We start from the raw sequence: 20,167 nt of genomic DNA, 5'->3' as shown, positions 1-20,167 counted from the left end.
CAGAACTGCTGAGAAACATGCTTGTCAAATCTTTGCAACAGCTTGGGACTCTGTTATATAAACTTTGGGAACCATTAAACTTGAAATAGAAAGCCCTTTGAAAATAGATGTTCTTATCTGTTTTGGCATATTCATCCCCTGTAGGAGGGTTGCGATTCAAAGAACATGAAATAATAATAATAATAATATATATAAGCAGTTGAGAAAACAGCACTTCAAAAGGTTTAAATCTGGAAGCATTTCAAATACAAGGTTTAGGATTACCAGTATGGTTTTCTAATCTCCTAATTATTTGAGAACGAGGGCACTTTTATGTACCTCTCTTTTTGGAATCACTGGAAATATCAATTAAACATAACAAATTAAGAGAATTTTCCTTGAGATGTGGGAGCTTATTACACACAATGGTTAAAGACACAATTTGTCTTTAATCAATCCAGAGAAGTTTCCTAAATTCAAGAAATTTGATGGCAATAATTTAGGGCTCGTTTAAGCTTTTGTATCCTACAATCATCAGAATTGCATTTATCTTTGAAAAATCATAATTTCTATGTATAAGCCATGTTTACCAAAGTTACACCAACAAAATCAATTTCCATGGGGGAAGCTTCCAGTTTTCTCTTGTTCCTGCTCCAGCTATGATTACACAGTCCCCATGTGTACAAAGCTATGAGAAGGAATCTTGCCACAGTCACCATCAGCCAGCGGCAAACCATTTATCACTAGATGCCACCACTATCACTGGGCATCTCTGCCACCTAAGACATGTACTTGAACCTTAGAAAGTGGAGTTCTGTTCCTTCAGTGCAAGGAAGTCACTGGTGTTCTGGTATGGGGGAGGGGGATAAACTTTATTTTCTCTTTTTTCTATAACACATTCTGAGAGGGAATCAAAAACTACTCCTGTGATATCAATGAATACTGCTTTACTATCTTCTATTAAGCGTCTCATCTCTCACAAGAATTGGGATATATATTTTAAAGGAAATATACTACACAAAAATTCAGCAGATAGACTAGACTTTTCTGTTCCTTGGCTTGTTTTTGTTTTTTTTTTTTTTTTTTTTTTTTTTTTTTTTTTTTTTAAAGATTTTATTTATTTATTCATGATAGTCACACAGAGAGAGATTGAGAGGCAGAGACATAGGCAGAGGGAGAAGCAGGCTCCATGCAGGGAGCCCGATGTGGGATTCGATCCCGGGTCTCCAGGATCGCGCCCTGGGCCAAAGGCAGGCGCCAAACCGCTGCGCCACCCAGGGATCCCTTGGCTTGTTTTTGTTAAGAAAAACTTCTGCTCTTGACTTTTTAAAGGACTTTATGACAATATAATTGACACCCAACAAACTGCACACCTAAAGTACACATTTTTTCTTTAGATTTTATTTATTTGAGAGAGGGAGAGCAGAAGAGAGAAAGAGAGAGCACAAGCAGGGGCAATAGCAGAAGGAGAAAGAAAAGCAGGCTCCCCACTGAGCCCCCCAAGATTCTGAAATCGTGATCTGAGCTGAAGGCAGACACTTAACCAACTGATCCACCCAGGTGCCCCTAAAGTACACAATTTGATAAAGTTCCAAAATATGCATATACTCATGAAACCATCCACACAATTGAGAAAATGGATATAACCATTATATACAATAGTTTCTTTCTGCCCATTCATAACTCCCTCTCACCATTTTATTGCTCATTTCGAGGTATGTCTTATAATGCATTTTATAAATCAATAGAATTTGGACTCAAATTAGTGTTACTTCCAAAAAGGCACTTTTGTGTTGAGATGTAAAAACTATGTATTCTACAGCCATTTAAACTCAATCAAATTTAGATTAATCTGTGCATGGGCTGTAGAATGTGGGGAAGATGTAAGGAGTCTATCCAAAAGATCATTATAGGTGGCAAAGGAAAAAAAGAGAAAATAGATAGGAATATTCAAATACTAAATGTTAAAATAAAACAATATATTTCTGCAAGTGTTTGTAAAATTTACATTGAGATAAATAACCAAAGCATTATAAAATATAATACAAAAACTTAGAGAATATTTCAAAATGCTTTTATTTGCCAAATGCACTAAAACAGTAGGAGCAATAGAGAAGAATTTTCTGGAACCAGCTTGTCATTCTTTTTTACCCCTATAGGGTGATTGGTTGTATTTTACTCAGTCTATTGTACATGTGGGTGTGAATAAGATGGAACTTCTCTCAAAAAGATAAATGAATAAAGAATATATGTTGTCAACTTGTCTAAAACATTTTTCATGTTCTGACTCATTTTTCTTTGCATTGGTTTTTCAAGAGATTTTGTTTTTTTTTAATTTGACTATTATAAAAACCTCAATAACTTCACTAAAATTCCATGAAAATAATATAAACAACTGTAATGGAAATTGAAAAGATAATAACAATCAGCACTGTAATATTTCTTGTCAGTATTTTTTTTTTTACTTATAATAGTGAAAAATCCCACATTAATTTGACTTTGTGACCTTTGGTTTTTACACTTTAGTGGAAGAAGTTCTTTTGAGAAGCAATTTCTTTCCCTTTGCTTATTATTTCTTTGCACTTAAAAACAATTAATGACCATACTTTAATAAGATCATCTTAGAGTTGTGCAGGAGGACAGTTATACTAACTCTGTATAGATCTATGGGTTCACAAAAATTTAAAAGCTTGATGTTTGAATCTTGTGGAATGTAGCCTCATTTCTCAGACAGAAATGGAAACATTCATGCACTTGTGTTGTTTAAAATAAACTGACACAGGTACATGGATGGCATCTTTTATTCTAAGCATGGTTAAGTTGTTGGAGGGGAGGGTGAACAAGAGCTGTAAAAAAAAAAAAGTTCTTGTCTATAAGAACCTTACAATTTAGAGAAGATACTCAATGACTCAGTGAGGATAAGCCTGATGCAGATAGTCCAAAGGTAATATTCTGATTTACTTTTCCTCTAACACAGACCAGCCTATTCTTCTATTAAAATCCTTAATTCAATAAACCTGAATATGGGCTCAAATTCCACTTTAGAAATATTCCCGTGGGTGCCAACAGCCAACAATTTACCATGACACAACAAACCTGTTCTTGAGTTTGATAAGCATATTGTCCTATGTTAAGAAAGCTTACATTTAAACCTTGTAATGCTAAGTTCTAAGAGAATAAGATAGGTCATAAGTGACATTCTAGTTCAGAAGTGGGAGAGAAAAGAGGTTCAGCTCAAGTGAAACATTTTGTTTTATTCCTCAAAGTGGTAAACACTAAAGAGCACATTACCCTACTCAAACTCTGAAAAAGTTGATAAATAAAATGAACATTTAAAGATGGAGATCAAAGGGATCCCTGGGTGGCGCAGCGGTTTAGCACCTGCCTTTGGCCCAGGGCGTGATCCTGGAGACCCAGGATCGAATCCCACATTGGGCTCCTGGTGCATGGAGCCTGCTTCTCCCTCTGCCTATGTCTCTGCCTCTCTCTCTCTCTCTCTCTCTCTATGTGACTATCATAAATAAATAAAAATTAATAAAAAATAAAGATGGAGATCAAAATGTCATGTAAGTGTAAGGATACACAGAGACTGAAAGTGAAAGGATTGAAAAAAAATATTCCAAAAAGAGAACATGTGGAGGGATGGAGTGGGGTGGTAGTGCTGGCATACTTATATAAGACAAATAGACTCGAGTCAAAAACTATTACAAAGAATATAATGGTAAAAGGGTCAGTTCACCAAGAAAATATAACAATTATAAATACCCATGCACTCAGCATCAGAACATCCAAATATAGGAAGCATACTTTGACAGAATTGAGAGAAAAGAGACAGCAACACAATATTGGTAGAGGATTTCAATACCCCACTTTTGATAATGTATAGGATATTCAGACAGATCAATAGGGAAGCAGAGCACTTACTTGAACACTGTAGACCCCAAATGGGTCCAATAGACATATACATATATGCCACCCAATAACAATTAAAAATTCTTCTCAAGAGTCACAGAACATTCTCCAGGGTAGGATCACAAAACAAATCTTATTTTTAAGAAGACTGAAATCATACCAACTATCTTTTCTAATCACAATGGAATGAAACTAGAAATCAGTAGTAGAAGAAAAACTGGAAAATTCACAATATGAGGAAATTAAATAAAACCCTCTTGAACAGCCAATAGATCAAAGAATAAATCAAGAGGAAAATTAGAAAGTATCTTGAGACAATCAAAAATTTAAAGAGAGCATACCAAAATATACAGGATGCAGCAATAGCAATACAAAGAGGGAAGTATAAAGCAATAAATGTCTACATTAAAAAAGATCTCAAATAATCTAACTTTATACTTCAAGGAAATAGAAAAAGAACATGAAACTAAGCTCAAAGCTGGAAGAAGGAAGAAAATAATAAAGATTAGAACAGAAATAAATGATATAAAGAATAAAATATAATAGAAAATGGAGAATAGAAAATGATCAAAAATCAACAAACTAGGAGTTGTCTTTTTGAAAAGATAATAACAATGATAAACTAGCTAAATTAAGAAAAAGGAATGAATGTCAACTGGTAGATCCACTATGGAACACAGGATAGAGGTTCCTCAAAAAATTAAAAATAAAACTAGCATATGATCCAGGAATTGTACTTCTGGGTGTTTATCCAAAAGAACTAAAAATAGCATCTTAAAGAGATATTGTATTTCCAATATTATTGCAGCCAAGAGGTAAAAACAACCTAAATGTCTATTGACAGATGAAGTGATAAAATACAGGAGAGGAAGAGAGAAAATCCCTGGCAGACTCCCTGTTGAGTGCAGAGCGTGAGACAGGGTTTGATCTCAGGACCCTGAGATCATGACCTGAGCCAAAATCAAGATTTAGACATTCAACTGACGGAGCCACCAAAATGCCCCTAGTCTAAATGCTTTTAATAGCACTTTTTCCTTTTTCCAGCACATTTTCATTTTGCTGGGACTCACACACAATGTCATCTTTTAAATGACAACCCCCATGTTGGAAAACCTAACTTAAGAGAGAGTCAAGTGAGTCTGTTACCTGCCTTCTAGAATTACACACTAGATTTACCCACTTTGTTGTAGCAAGATGGTCCTAGACAAACCCATGTGAGAGAGGGGCATACTGTGTAAGACTCATGCCCATTTCCCACAAGGGAATGGAGAACTTTTGCCTCATTCCCCAGATGAACAAAAGAAGAACTGAGCAAAGCATGGTCGATTATTCTCCTCAACTTTAGCAGTCACATAGGCCACTTCACCTACCCAGCATCAGTGAGTAAAAGGGCAAGCAGATCAAAGTTATACTAATCAAATTCCTTTCACATGGAGGATACATTAGAAATGGAGAAGAAAAATGTTCACCAACACTCACGGGCTTCCATTTAACTCACTGAAATATGCCCTCAAGTATTGCTGATGGGCAAGTTAGATCTTCATCCCAGAACTCTATAATATGGATGAGAAACTGCATTAATTAACTCCAAAGCTATTCATATCCACTGATGAAAACCATCCTAACTTACAATTAACTACAGAAATTTGATGAGGTTAAATGGCAGATTAAGATTAAATATATAAAGTCTTCCAACAATACAATCTAAGAATCATATAAATGTCCCAAATTTGCAAGTAAACCCTTGCCATTATCAAATTCTTCAGGGAGAAATTAAAGGACACAGATCTAACCCTCTTTACAGTTGAAGATCTCAAAGTGTTAAAGCTTAATTTTGACATCATATTTCTTTGCTATTGTGAATTCAAAGTCCACAAAGTCCTAAATGTTTATAAATAATCCTCACAAATGTCTTATTTGGTTCATTCTCAATGGCAAGGTTCTCGGTGCCTGAATGGAATTGAGGACTCATTCTGTATTTGCAGCTTCTTAGTTCCCTCACTGACATAGGTATGGGCCTCTCGGCACCTCAGCTGTCTTACTGGTCTCTGAACCAAGCCTTTAATGAGGATAGAGTTAATAAGAAAACTTGGTTTTTCAGAGCTAGCCTCACAACCAAAACATGCAGAAAGCAAGCCAACTCCAGATCCCTAGAACATTTAAACTAGGCAAATTCTTGCTCCTAACATCCAGTACAGGATGTGCCCAAAGAACATAGCAGAAACTCAATGGCATTTGAGAGAAAGATAAAGTCTCTTTGATTTTAGCCTCACTAGGGGGCCCACTAATCTATGCTATTTATCTGGTATTGTGACCTGTGAACTTAGAACTAGGAGGATTCTTTTAGCATGAGGTTCATTTGGTACTATGCATCTATTGTACATGGATACTTTGATGTACACTTCCTCTTTGATTGCCCTGCTGCTCACACTGCAGTACTGAAGGGATTATGTGTTCTATCTAATGACATTACACTCGCAGTCTCTGATGCGCATGTTTTATACTCTCATGGCACTGTGGCCATTGTCACTGTCTCCTGCTATGGAACTATATAGACTGCAGAAGGCCACCTCTTAGAGAACATTTCTTTCTCATACATAATTGACAAATCCAGAGTCAGTGGGTCCACATGGTAAATGGAGTCACTTGAGCCTATAGCAAGCCGTATATGTTGATACTGACAAGTCCTGTAAAACTTTTCCTTAAAATTGAGTCTTTGTCTCAATCAAGCCTGCCTGGGAAAGCTGTACTGAAAAAGTAAGCTGGGCAGCCCCGGTGGCTCAGCGGTTTAGCGCCACCTTCAGTCTAATGTGTGATCCTGAAGACCTGGGATCGAGTTCCGCGTCAGGCTCCCTGCATGGAGCCTGCTACTTTCTCCCTCTGCCTGTGTCTCTGCCTCTCTCTCTCTCTCTCTCTCTCTCTCTCAGGAATAAATAAATAAAATCTTTTTTTTTAAGAAAAAGAAAGAAAAAGTAAGCTAAGGTGGGCAGCTGCCTGAGATTTCCCTGCCCTGTAAACTTCTGGGCACCCTAAAGTCCAGTGCCTAAATATCCTCCTGTTTCCCTCTTTATTCTGCTCTAGTCATTCTCTCAGCCGCCTGCAACTCCTAGAGGTTCCTTCTCTTTAAGCTAGACCTTGTCTTAAGTGACTATGGAAACTGTCGCTCTCCATGCAGAATGCCAAAATCAGCATATCTTACTGGGTTGAATAATGACCCCCCAAAGGATATGTCCATATCCTAGTCCTTGAAATCTACAATTTGGAAAAAAGGTCTTTGCAGGTATAATTAAAGATTTTGAGATGGGGTTTTCATCCTGTATTATCCAGGTGGGCTCTGAATATAACAAATAGCAAGTATTTTCACACAAGAAGGACAGGGGAGATTTGAGGCAGAAAAAAAGGAAGATGTGGATACATAGAGGAGAAGGCAATGTGAAAGTCAGAGATTGAGTGATGTGGCCATGAGGCAAGGATACTGGCAAACATTAGAAGTTAAAAGAGGCACAGAATGGATTCTCCCCCTAGAACACCTATAAGCAGTAGAACTCTGCTGATACCTTGACTTCAGACTTTTGGCCTTCAGAACCGTGAGAAGAACATTCTGTTGTTTAAGCCACCAAATTTGTGGTCATTTTTATGGCAGCCACAGGGAACCAATAAATCAAGCATTAAACCTTTCCCAGGTGTTAGTGGTTAACTGTACAAACCTGCCCGACCTAACCTAAATATTTTCAAACTGTCAAAGGTCACAATGTCCTACTGCCTAAGAAAGACCAAGAGAAAACCATCTTCTCTGGCAGTACCAAGACACTTTCCATATAGACCTTTTACTTTCCACACTTCTGCTCCTTTTTATTTTTCAGTGTTCCCAGGTAATGTACCAAAAGTTAGCATCTTTCAATGATCCTAATAAAGCACAGCAACCTTATTACATCTAGTCTGGAGTATGTTAGGAAATAAAAGAAGAAAGACAGAGATCAAAATATTCCTTTTACTGCTCTTGATAACCCAGGTTTGAGAACCCAGTTTGAATGAGAGCTAAATGGGCCAATAACTGAATTCCAGAATTGGTCAGATTACCAACTAGTAATACACAGGATGGGAGAAACAGAAGACACCCACCTAGACTCTCAAGGAAGAAAACAGAATTATCAAGGCAAGCATGCTTAGTTAATTCTTCTTAAACTTTCTATATACACCATTTGACCACCCTAGGAGCAGGGTAAAGGAAACAGAACTGAAATTACCTAAGAAGCTCTCTTGACATGACTAAATTATCAGGAGTGGAGAAGGAACATTTGGTACTCCCCACCCCAGCATTAAAAAAAAAAAAAAAAATACACACACACATTTACAATGTAAAACAAATCAGAAACTATTTTAACCCTGATTTACTTTTAGTACACTAATAGCTAATCAAGAGTCTTGTGCAAAAACATCTTGATTAGCTGCTAATAAAACTCTTTGGAAGCAGATCCCTCTACATGACTCAGAAGGAGAATGTAGACTTGTATGCTTCAGGACTTCTTCACCAAAAATGCATACCATTTCTTCACTATTACAGCAAATGTGGTGTGTGACCTACGTCCACACTCACATCTGGTTTTCTTGGGTTAGTCATAAAGACGTATGTAGAAATAAACAAGAGATATAAGGTATGAATGTATAAGATAGTGGAAAAAACATTGTAAGTGGAGTCAAGTACCACCACCATTTATTAGGGGTGAAGTTTCAAATCACGTCATTCATGGTTTTTTTCTGTTATATCTGTAAAGTGATAATAAGTAATATGTACACAACTATTTTTAATTTGCTAAAATCTCATTTTTATGGCTAACCACTGCACAGCAAGTAACGCTATAGCAACATCAAAAGATGTTTAGTCAGTCCCTGACCTCAAGGAATGTTGCCCAGGAGAAGACAAATACGTAAAAATTACAATTAAAATACAGTATAGCCAATGCAATAACCAGGCATGCAAAAGTGCAATGGTAGCAAGGAGAGTGTGATCATAACACCATAAGGACTTCACAATAGAGATAATGTATAAATTGAGTTTTGAAAAATGCAGTGTGTTTTCCAGGTGCAAAACAGGGAGAAAGGACTCCTTGGTGGGAAGAAAAGAATAATTCAATATAATGAACTATTCACATAATCCAGGAAAGTGAAATGGGGAGTGGCAGGAATAATGATTACATAAATTGGGCATCATGAATCTCTGTAAACAGAAAGCCTCAAAATAATGACTCAACTGATAGACCACATCAGCATTTTAGCAAGACTACTTTAATGGAAACTTTGAGGATCCATTCAAGGGAGAAGAAAATAATTATTAGTAACTCCTGCAAGACACATCAAGGACCTGCCATAAAAACCAGAGAACAAATTAAAAGATATTCAAGACACAGAAACCAGCGTGCTTGATGATGAATTCAAATTTGGTGATGAGAAGTAAACAGGAAGGAACAAACAATGGTAATCTCAACATTTTGCTTAAAATGTTCTTATCCATATAACAAAGTACAAAGAGTCTTTAAAAGTTACAAAGACAGGAATGCTATTTCAGTGATGAAGCCCATTGGAATTTATTTGGTGATGGCTGAGAGTTCTCTTATCCTTCTATGTCCACAGTCTTTTCTCAAGGATTAAACTATCTAGGATCTGGCTTACAGTTATCACAATTTATTGGTTCTGATATCTTAGTGTTAACAGTCATCTGTCATAAAGAAATGGTTTACCATCTTTGTCTTTATCATTCTTCAATGCCTCCTTACTTAAAGTTTTTTGCTTTAGTTTCAATCACACATTCAACTTTTATTTTATTGGTAAAATATACATAGTGTAAAATTTTATTTTATTTTATTATTTTTATTTTAATTTTTTTTCTGGCAAGATATCTTCTCAAGAGGTTGTACCCTGTGAATTCTTATCAGTAATGAATAGGATTCCCTGTTGTCTCACATCATTGTCAGCAAATGATATTATCAGTTTCGGGTATTTAGGCATTTTACTAGATTGGTGGAGTATTCCTTTCGTGTTTTTTTTTTTCCTAATTCACAATGCATATCATTTTCCAATAATTCCCCAAATGTTGACCCATTTATACATGCTTATTTCTCATTTATATATACTATCCATTAAGGTGTCTACTCATATTGTCTTACTCATTTTAATTAATTTGGGGAGTTTATTTTCTTATTTTGAAGTTGTTTTTACTACGACTTTGAATATTCTGCATGCATATATTTCTCAAGACATGTTTTTTGAAAATATATTCCCCTAGCCAGTGGCTTGCTTTCCATTCTTTGAACAATGACTTTCACAAAATGGACATTTTAAAATTTAATAAGGTTCATATTATCAATTTTTCTCTTTCATGGATCACACTTTTTGTGTTGTATATAAAAACTGCCTCAATCACACATTTAGTCTTTTTTTTTTTATGGCGGTAAAATACACATAAAATTTTAAGTATACAATTCAGTTGCATTAAGTACCTTCACAATGTTGTACAACCATCACCACCATCCATCTCCAGAACTTTGTTTTATCACCCCCAAATGAAACTCTATTCCCATGAAAATAACATCCCAATACTCACTAATCCCAATGCCTAGAAACTATTATTCTATGAATTTCTATAAATTTGTCTACCCTAAATACCTCAGCTAGGTGGAATCATATAATATTTGCCCTTTTCTGACTGATTTACTTCACTTAGCATAGTGTTTTTAAGGTTTGTCCATACTGTAGCGTGTATCAGAATGTCATTTCTTTTTAAGGCTGAATAATATTTCAATGTATGTATGTATATCATACCTGATAGGTACAATCAATACATGTATTATAGGAAAATGTAAAAATACTTATTTGGTATTAAAAATCTGAGATAACTACTTTTCTATTTTGAGGAAGTGTGTCTAATAATGATTATATTTTATCAGGAGCTCACTATCAGCCTGAGAAGGAGGGCTTAACACTGACTCACTGAATGTCTTTCTTAGGTGAGCTACAGTAGCCTGAATGTACTCCTACAAAAGCCTTATCTGGCATAAACTTCAGGGAGCAAGAAGAAAACCTCAAGAGGTTCTGAATTTTAGTTCAAAGAAGCAACCAGAAATCCAGATGATTGCTTACCTGGGACTGATACAACTTGCTTGACATGAAAACGGAACTGTAAATCTCACAAGATCAGATGATCTTGTAAGAATTTTGAAACTTCCGCCATTAATTGAAAATCCTATAAGAATAGCCTCCCTTAAACATACTTGTAATATCAAGCTTCATGGCTTGATATTCAGAAGACTATGCTCTGGATATAGGAGCTTCAGAAACAAAGGAGACAGGTGGTTTAGCTCCACCTCCTTTGGAGTTTCAGGTTAAATCATCTACTTCCACTATGCTCTGTCATCTTATCATCTGTAAAACATAGGGAGCTCTAAAAACATGTTTTATGTGTAGTTATCTTTATTTGTTTAGAATACCAGTTGTATCTAAACTATTATTCAAAGGGAGCACATGCTATTTTGAATCATCTAGTACAACTCTCTCAAAACAAAGAAAAGGAAAGGGGCCCAAAATAATTATGGGTTTCCCAAAGGAACAAGACATTGGAAATCCCATTCCATTATTCTTTTATTGAGTTCTATATAATACAGAGAAAGAAAAGTCCTCCATTCTACGTAACTGGTGCAGGACTCTGCAAGATTGGAATCAGAGCACTGTATATTAAAAAAGTATCTGGAAAATACTTAAACTAAAGGGGATATATATGTATATATATACATAGAAAATAGTGGTACCTGAAAACGATTCTATAGAAAGTGCAGAACTGGTAACCAAAGTATGTATGGGCTGCAGTTCCAAACGAGATAGGTGAATTCCTGTTTCCCGGCACCTTGGCGGTTCCACCCCACTAAACAACATTAAACTGAAATAAACATTTGAACTAGGTCATATTTAATTCTGTATGCTCATGTAAGCCAACAAAATATCCCGGGTATCATTTAGGTTGTCATTTATTTTTTATCTTCGCTTTTAATTTCTAAGTCCTTTCAAACACAAAACAGAAGTTTGAGGAAGGCATATATGAGGTGGCAGAGATAAAATAGGCTCATTTCATTTACCATGAAAATTAAGGTCTAAACAAATTCTTCATAGCTGAATGTGTCCAAACCAACTATTTTCACTTTATAGGCAAGGCTTCTGGAAAAATCATACTGAAGGACTTCTAATTACCCAAAAGCCCCTTATCTGTTCAATACATATCACTATATATTATAGGAATTCTTATGAGTGGCAGAGAAAGACATCCTGGCTAAACACCTCCATGTTTATAATGCAGATATGATGGTCTCAAACCATCCTGGAAGTGTTAGAGCCCCTTTTTGCCTTACTAATATTAATGGAGGACAAAGCTTGATATACTTTTGCTTGTATAAACTAGCTCACTTTGTTTAAATGGATGGCCCATAAATAAGTCTGTAGTGTGGGCATCACTGGATGCTGAACGAATTTTTGTGGGTCTTATTAATATCACAGGTTTCTATGGAGGATCTACTGAAAAACTCTGAGGGTAGTTAGACATTTACAACTAAATTATTACATAACCTTGAGCAAAGTAGCCTCATCATAAAGGAAGGATATTAATACTTGGTATCCATCCCTATTTGGAGGAATCCTGTAAAGTATTAAATAAAGTAATACAGGTAAATGTGAATGCATATATTTCCATTGATATTTGTACATGCTTAAAAATAACTCTACAGAATGCACTATAAAAATCTTGATGTGTGTCCCCAAACTAGTCACCAGCTTTCCCATTTCTTAACGACTTAAGTTAACAAAAACCTATGTATTATGTTAGTTATCAGAGAACTACAAATACTGCTTCATGCAGTATTAGGTTAGTTATCAGAGAACTTGTCCAAACCATTTGCCTTTCTCTGACCATCAATCCTCAATTCAGAAACCCTAGAGCTTTGGTCATTAATTTATGCACACAATTATCCATTCAGTTCAGAAAATTTACTGATCCTTTACAAGATTTCAGGTACTGTTCTTCAGTATGTTTTATAGATATGTTCAGGGAATACAGTACTGAACAACACCGATGAATATCCCCTCTCTCTAGTGGATGGGGCAAAAATAAATAAACAAATATATAAATTTAGTATAAACATATAAATAAAAATTAAATAAATCTATATAAAATAACTAGCCTGTCAGGTAAGTGCTAAAGGGAACTAGAAAGCAAGGAAGGGAGATGAACATTGTTAGTTGATAGGAAGTGGTTACAATATGAAATTAAGTGATCAACAAAGGCTTTATGGGGAAGATGAAATTCTTTTAATGCTTTTTTTTTTTTTTAACGATTTCATTTATTTATTTGAGAGAGAGGGGCACACAAGACTAGGGGGAGGAAGAGGAACAACTAGACCACTGAGTACAGAGCCTGACAAGGAGCTGGAACTCACAACCCTGAGATCATGATCTGAGCTGAAACCAAGAGTCAGATTCCTAACTGAGACACCTAGTTACTCCTGGGGAAGATGAAATTTAAGAAAGAACAAAAGGTGAATGTGGGGACATCAACGTACATATCTGCGGACTGAATGTTACCCGCAGAGAGGCAAGAACATACCTGGAATAGTCAAGGAACAGAAAGAATCTCAGTGTGCAGAGGCCACAGTGAGTAAAGTGTAGAGAAGAAGGAAATGAACTCAGAAAGGAAGTTGGGAGGCCTAGATTGCTAGGGCTGTAGGGGCATTTTGAGGACTTTGGTTTTTGCCTTGAGTGAGCAACTAAAGACATTTAAGTGATACGGTTTGAACTATGTTTTAACAGAAGCTCTTGGGATGCCATGTTATCAGAGACTGAAGGGGAATAAAGACAAGATCAGGAAAACCGATGACTGGTTTAAAGAAGTGAATTTCTAAAGATGACCTTCTGGGACACCTGGGTGGCTCAGATGTTGAGCATCTGCCTTTGGCTCAGGTTGTGATCCCGGGGTCCTGGGATCAAGTCTCACATCAGGCTACCTGCTGGGAGCCTGCTGCTCCCTCTGCCTATGTCTCTGCCTCTCTCTGTGTGTCTCTCATGAATAAATAAATAATAATAATAATAAAAGATGTGCCTTCTACTCAGTGAAGGTGTAGGGCAGGGGTTAGCAAATAACAGTCCCCTGGTCAAACTGGGTTCTCAGCCTGTTCTTGTAGGATCTACGAGATAATAATGGTTCTTAAATTTTGAGAAGTTGTTGGAGAAGGAGAAGAAGCTACAGAAACTGCACATGGCCCAAAGAGCCTAAAATACTTAAAACCTGGAAAATATTTCCAACCCCTAATAAAAAGCCTCTGGCTGGTGGTAGGTCCTCAACAAACCTGGAAGGAGGAATACGTGAGTAACTTAGTTGCTGAAAATATTATAAAGTGATACCTGTCAAGGAACATTTGTGTCTTTACCCCTAACCTTGAAGAACAATGTCATTTTCATTGAGCTACTGAAAAATATGGTCTATTTTTTGAAACAGTAAAACCAGAAGGCATTTTCTCGCATAAGCAATGTCAGAAACAAGGTTCAGGCACAGTGAAATAGCAAAAAATAATAAAAAACAGTTTTATAGAGCTTTAAACTTTACAAAGGATTTTCATGTTCATCATCTCACTTTATCATGAAAATATGTATTATTTTCCCATTAGAAATTACTACATCCTGGGACAACTGGGTGGCTCAGCAGTTGAGCGTTTGGCTTTGGCTCAGGGCGTGATCCCGGATTCCCGGGATCAAGTCCCACATTGGGTTCCTTGCATGGAGCCTGCTTCTCCTCCCTTTGCCTGTGTCTCTGCCTCTCTTTCTATGTCTCTAATAATGAATAAATAAAATCTTTTAAAAAGGGGGGGAAAAAAGAAATTACTACATGTTAAATCCTTAGTCATTTCTCAAGAAAAGTTGAAGTCTTGAATGTTACATCTGTGAATTCTGAGGTTGTTTATTTCCTCCCTATGCGAATGCTGAGTGCGAAAATCAACAGGTATTTTCAGTTCAAGATGGCAAAACAGAATAACATATTTACTTTCTGTTCCTTTTGACACTATATTTAACAAAGCATAGAAATTCCAAAATTAAAGCAATCAACGCCAAAACACTGGGGAAGTCATCCACCACAGAAAGTTTTGATACATTTATAGTGAAATGAAAGTGAAAAAGTGAAAAAGTGAAATGTAGGAGTGATAAAATGACCAAGAAAAGACCACCTAAGAAGGAGCTGCACAAAGCCAGTTTGCTTCTGCTGAGCCTTGGTTATAATAAAGAGAAGAGAGAAGAGAGGGGCTGTAAACAAGGGGACAAAAGGTATTTTAGGGAATAAAAGTTCATTTAACGAGCTCCATGGATCATTCAGTCTGCCCTCCATATTAACTCTGTATGAATCACAATGGGTTGTTGGTGAGGAAGACAAGGGAACAGGGGATGAGTGGTCAAACACAGGTGGTTAGCTATGGCTCACTGCCACTACCACAGATCCCATCAAGGCTGCCCGCCTATGGCTTCATTTGCTGTAATCAGAGATTGCGCTGTATAAACTGTCAGACGAGAGGTAATCTTCCTGGCAACGATAAATTACTATTATTAAAATATTTTTATTAATGATGAAATTAATCATTTTTAAAACAATATTTTGCCTTGACGAATTCTGTCTCAACATGTTTGCTCCCGCCAAGCCAAATTATCTCAGAGTAACCACTTGTCACCTACTATTATTTTGACTTACAAGGACAAATAAGAGCATGGTCTTTATTTCAAAAAAGCACCCTGTCCCTCCCCTCTCATTTGGCAAGAAAAATGAAGAGGTAGATTTTTCTGGGATATCCTTGTCCAAATTTCCTTTATTGTCCTGAAATACTAACTCTTATATGTTTAAATTCCCCTCCTTGAGAAAAAAAAAAAAGGGAGATGGAACTAATATAACTGTAATTTATTGTTTTCACATACGTCTGACATGACCACCTTTTTCAGAGTTCCTATAAGAAATCTTTGCCCAAAATTTGTACAAGCTTGCTATTTTTGTTCAAACAAACAAAACCAAGAAACTGTTCCTTATTGAACTCTTCCCAAATGATATCAAAGAATTATGGTTAAATGTCATAGCTGTAAATCATTTCTCTCCTAGAGAGGTTAGAAAGGGCTTCTAACGATTCTCCTTTTTTCCAACAGAACGTGAGTCTGGTTGAAACCAACCTCAAAATGTGTTGGGGATGGAAGTCCGAATTTGCTCTAACATGCCTAAAAGGAATCTCTTCAACAGAACGCTAAAACTAACTTTGTACATATAAATTATGTCCAATGCTATTCTAAGTATAAAAGATAAATATATGACATTTAAAAATGTACATATATGTTTTTTACTGGTCGGTAGGATTCTTGGTTCTGAAACTTCTGCATGTCATATTCCTAAAACGCAACATCAGCCCCGTGAGAGAGAAAACACTTCAATGATGTAAGCCAAAGAAACAAGATTCAAACTAGGTAAAGCCACGTGTTTGGCCAGGATTTTCAAACTCTTCCTCGTCATGCTGAAGCTTCCACCTCCTAGGCAATAAAACATGTTTCCCTTGCCAGAGGCCCAAGAGTATGTGTCCTCTCTTGGGCGTAAGAATTTCTCGAATTGCATGTGGCTGCCAACAATGTGAGGTGAAGGGCGAACCTGGCTGGCCTACTCATAATGACGGATAAGGATCTTACTTTAATCCATTCATTACATTGCTCCACCATTAACTTCCAATAAATGATGTATTTGCTCTCTAGACATGAATGAGATGCCTTACTAGACATAGTCCTAGAGGCCAGAGAAACCAGCCTCGAATCCATATGCAATAATCCACTGGTGCATCCCTTTCAGGTAGATTACAATTTATCTACAATATAATCTTTAGAGATTTACATGAAATTTTTACATAGAATCTTACACATTTGGATCCTGCAAGGGAGACCAAAGATCAAATCGGAGCTGCAAGGCTGAATTACAAATGTGGGATGATGCTATGCTGACGACTGCTGGTCCATGACCTCTGTCTTGTAAGACCAGAGCTCAGTGTGGTCTCTGATCCATTTATCAATTGAACAAAAGACTTAATATTGGGCAGTGCTTGAGCTCGTATTAAGTATAGCTCCGTGCTAAGTACCCTAAGAACTACGAAAAATAAAAATCAATTTTAAGAAAATGGTAACACACACTCCTGAGGAAAAGCTCTAGGAGAGTCAGGCTGGGTTCGAACCCAGGCTATGCCACTACCGTCTCTATTACCCAACGAGTGTTGTCCATTCTAGGTGTGGTTTTGCCAAATTTCCATAAAGAAAAGAACTTACCTGCAAGTGAGAGGGGGCCGGAGGAGGCAGCGTCCAGTCAGGTCAGGGTCCAGTGTCTGCTCAGAAACCTTAAAGGCCGGGTGGGTGACACACCTGACCGGGCTGCAGGCCTCGCAGGGCGGCAGCGCTGCAGGGCAGCAGGGCAGTAGGGCTGCAGAGAAGCATAGTGGAAGGGCTGCAGGGCAGCAGGGTGGCAAGGCAGCAGGGAAGCATTGCGGCAGGGCTGCAGGCCTCTCAGGGTCACTGAGCAGCCAGGCAGCAGGGCGGCAGGGCTGTAGGCCTACCAGGGCAGCAGGGCTGCAGGGAGGCAGGGCAGCAGCGTGGAAGGGTGGCAGGCCTCGCAGGGCTGCATGGCAACAGGGCATCAAGGATGCAGGGCAGCAGGGCAGAAGGGCTGAAGAGCGGCAGGGCTGCAGGGCTACAGGCCTCCCAGGGCTACAGGGCTCAGGGTGTAGGGTGGCAATGCTATAAGCCTCACAGTGCGGAAGGGCTGCAGGGCAGTAGGTATGCAGGGTTGCAGGACAGAAGAGCAGCAGGTCAGCAGGGTAGCAACGCAACAGGGCAGCAGGGAGGCAGGGCTGCAGGTCTCACAGGGCATCAGGGCAACAGGTATGGCACCCCAGCAGGGCTACAGGGCAGCAGGGCAGCAGGGCTACAGGCCTCGTAGGACAACAGGGCTGTAGGGCAACAGGGTGGCAGTGATGCAGGCCTCCCAGGGCAGCAGGACTGCAGGGCAGCAGAACAGTAGGGCTGCAGGCCTCCCAGTGCAGCAGGGCTGTAGGGCTGCAGGGCATCAGGTCTGTAGGCCTTGCAGGGAGGCCGGGTGGCAGGGCAAAAGAGTGGCAGGGCTGCAGTCCTCATAGGGCAGCAGGGCTGTAGGGCAACAGGACTGCAGGCCTCCCAGGGCGACAGGGCTGCAGGGCACCAAGGCAGGAGGGCTGCAGGCCTCCCAGGGTGACAGGGCTGAGGCCTCCCAGGTAGGTAGGCCTGAAGGCCTCACAGCGCGGCAGGCCTGCATGGCACCAGGCAGGGTAGCAGGGCAGCAGGGTGGCAGAGCTGCATACCTCCCAGGGCAGCAGGGCTGCAGGTATCCAAGGGCGGCAGGACAGCAGGGCGGCAGGTCTGCCAGCTTCACAGGGCGTCCAGGGTTCAGGACAGCAGGGCGCCAGGGCTGTAGGCCTCGCAGGGATGCCGGGCTTCATTCAGGGCAACAGGGCGGCAATGCTGCAAGCCTCCCAGGGTGGCAGGGCTGCAGGCCTCTCAGGGAAGCCGGGGTGCAGGGCAGCAGGGTGGCAGGGATGCAGGCCTCCTAAGGTGGCAGGACTGCAGGGCAACTGGGCGGTAGGGCTGCAAGCCTCATAGGGCATCAGGACTGCAGGGCAGCAGGTCAGGAGGGCTGCAGGGCATGAGGACTGCAGAGCAGCAGGTCAACAGGGCTGCAGGGCAGCAGGGGGTCAGGACAGCATGGAGGCCGGGCAAAAGGGTGGCAGGGCTTCAAGCCTCCCAGGGCATCACGACTGCAGGGCAGCAGATCGGCAGGGATGAAGGGCAGCAGGGCAGCAGTGCTTCAGGCCTCTCAGGGCTCCAGGGCTTCAGGGCAGCAGGGCGTCAGGGCAGCACAGAGGCCAGGAAGCACGGTGGCAGGGCTTCAAGCCTCCCAGGGCATCATGACTGCAGGGCAGCAGGTCAGCAGGGATGCAGGGCAGCAGGGCGGCAGTCCTTGAGCCCTCCCAGGGCTCCAGGGCTTCAGAGAAGCAGTGCGACAGGCCTTGCAAGGCTGCAGGGCTCAGGGTGCAGGGCCACAGGGCTGCAGGCCTCACAGGGCCACCTGTCTTCAGGGCAAAGGGCGGCAAAGCTGCAAGCCTCCCAGGGTGGTAGGGCTGCAGGCCTCTCAGGGTGTCAGAGCTGCAGGGCACCAGGGAGCCAGATTTGCAGGGCAGCAGAGCAGGGCAGCAGGGCTACAGGGCAGCAGTACTGCAGGGCAGCCGGGCAGTAGGACTGCAGGCCTCCCAGTGCAGCAGGGCTGTAGGGCTGCAGGGCATCAGGGCTGCAGGCCTCGCATGGCCACCGGGCTTCAGGGCAAAGGGCTGCAAAGCTTCAAGCCTCCCAGGGCGTCAGGGCTGCAGGCCTCACAGGGCCGCCTGGCTTCAGGGCAAAGGGCGGCAATGCTGCAAGCCTCCCAAGGCATCAGTGCTGCACGCCTCTCAGGGCGTCAGGGCTGCAGGACTCCCAGGGCGGCAGTGCTGCAGGCCTCCCAGGGCTCCAGGGCTTCAGGGCAGCAGGGCGTCTGGGTGGCACGGAGGCCGGGCAGCACGGTGGCAGGGCTTCAAGCCTCCCAGGGCATCACGACTGCAGGGCAGCAGGTCGGCAGGGATGCAGGGCAGCTGTGCTACAGGCCTGGCAGCGCTGCAGGGCTCAGGGTGCAGGGCAGCAGGCCTGCAGGCCTCTCACGGCGTCAGGGCTGCAGGGAAGCAGGGAGCCAGGGTTGCAGGCCTCCCAGGGCAACAAGGCTACAGGCTTCGCAGGGCAGCAGGGCTTCAGGGCAGCAGGGCAGGAGGGGTCTAGGGCTCTCAGGGTGGCAGGGCTGCAGGCCTCACAGGGTGGCAGGGCTGCATGGCATCAGGCAGGGTACCAGGGCAGCAGGGTGGCAGAGCTGCCTGCCTCCCAGGGCTGCAGGGCAGCAGGCATCGAAGTGCGGCAGGGCAGGAGGGAGGCAGGTCTGCCGGCCTCACAAGGCGGCCGGGGTGCAGGCAGCAGGGAGGCAGGGCTGCAGGACTCTCAGGGCGGCAGGACTGCAAGGCAGCACAATGCAATCGGGGTTTTGGGGCTCTCCTTTTGGCACCACTGTCAACAAGCAGACGGCCTTTGGTAACCAGCCAGGTATCTCCACACTCCTCATTCTACCACGACT

At 40.9% G+C, this 20,167-nt stretch overlaps 1 protein-coding gene across 1 annotated transcript in view; it reads right to left on the bottom strand.

Annotated features, from left to right (window-relative positions):
- LOC112644673 (cornifin-B-like) overlaps positions 1 to 17,842 on the bottom strand; it is a 121,299-nt gene extending 103,457 nt beyond the window's left edge. Inside the window, exon 1 of the mRNA XM_035704751.2 lies at positions 17,257 to 17,842. Within this exon, the coding sequence (XP_035560644.2) occupies positions 17,257 to 17,621 (365 nt within the window). The 5' untranslated portion in view covers positions 17,622 to 17,842. The remainder of the gene's footprint in view (positions 1 to 17,256) is intronic.
- Positions 17,843 to 20,167: the final 2,325 nt, after the last annotated feature.

This window comes from Canis lupus, chromosome 1, assembly GCF_003254725.2.
Source record: "Canis lupus dingo isolate Sandy chromosome 1, ASM325472v2, whole genome shotgun sequence".
Taxonomy (NCBI): Eukaryota; Metazoa; Chordata; class Mammalia; order Carnivora; family Canidae; genus Canis; species Canis lupus.
Note: the sequence above shows the minus strand (reverse complement) of the source record. Positions and strands in the feature narration are given on the sequence as shown.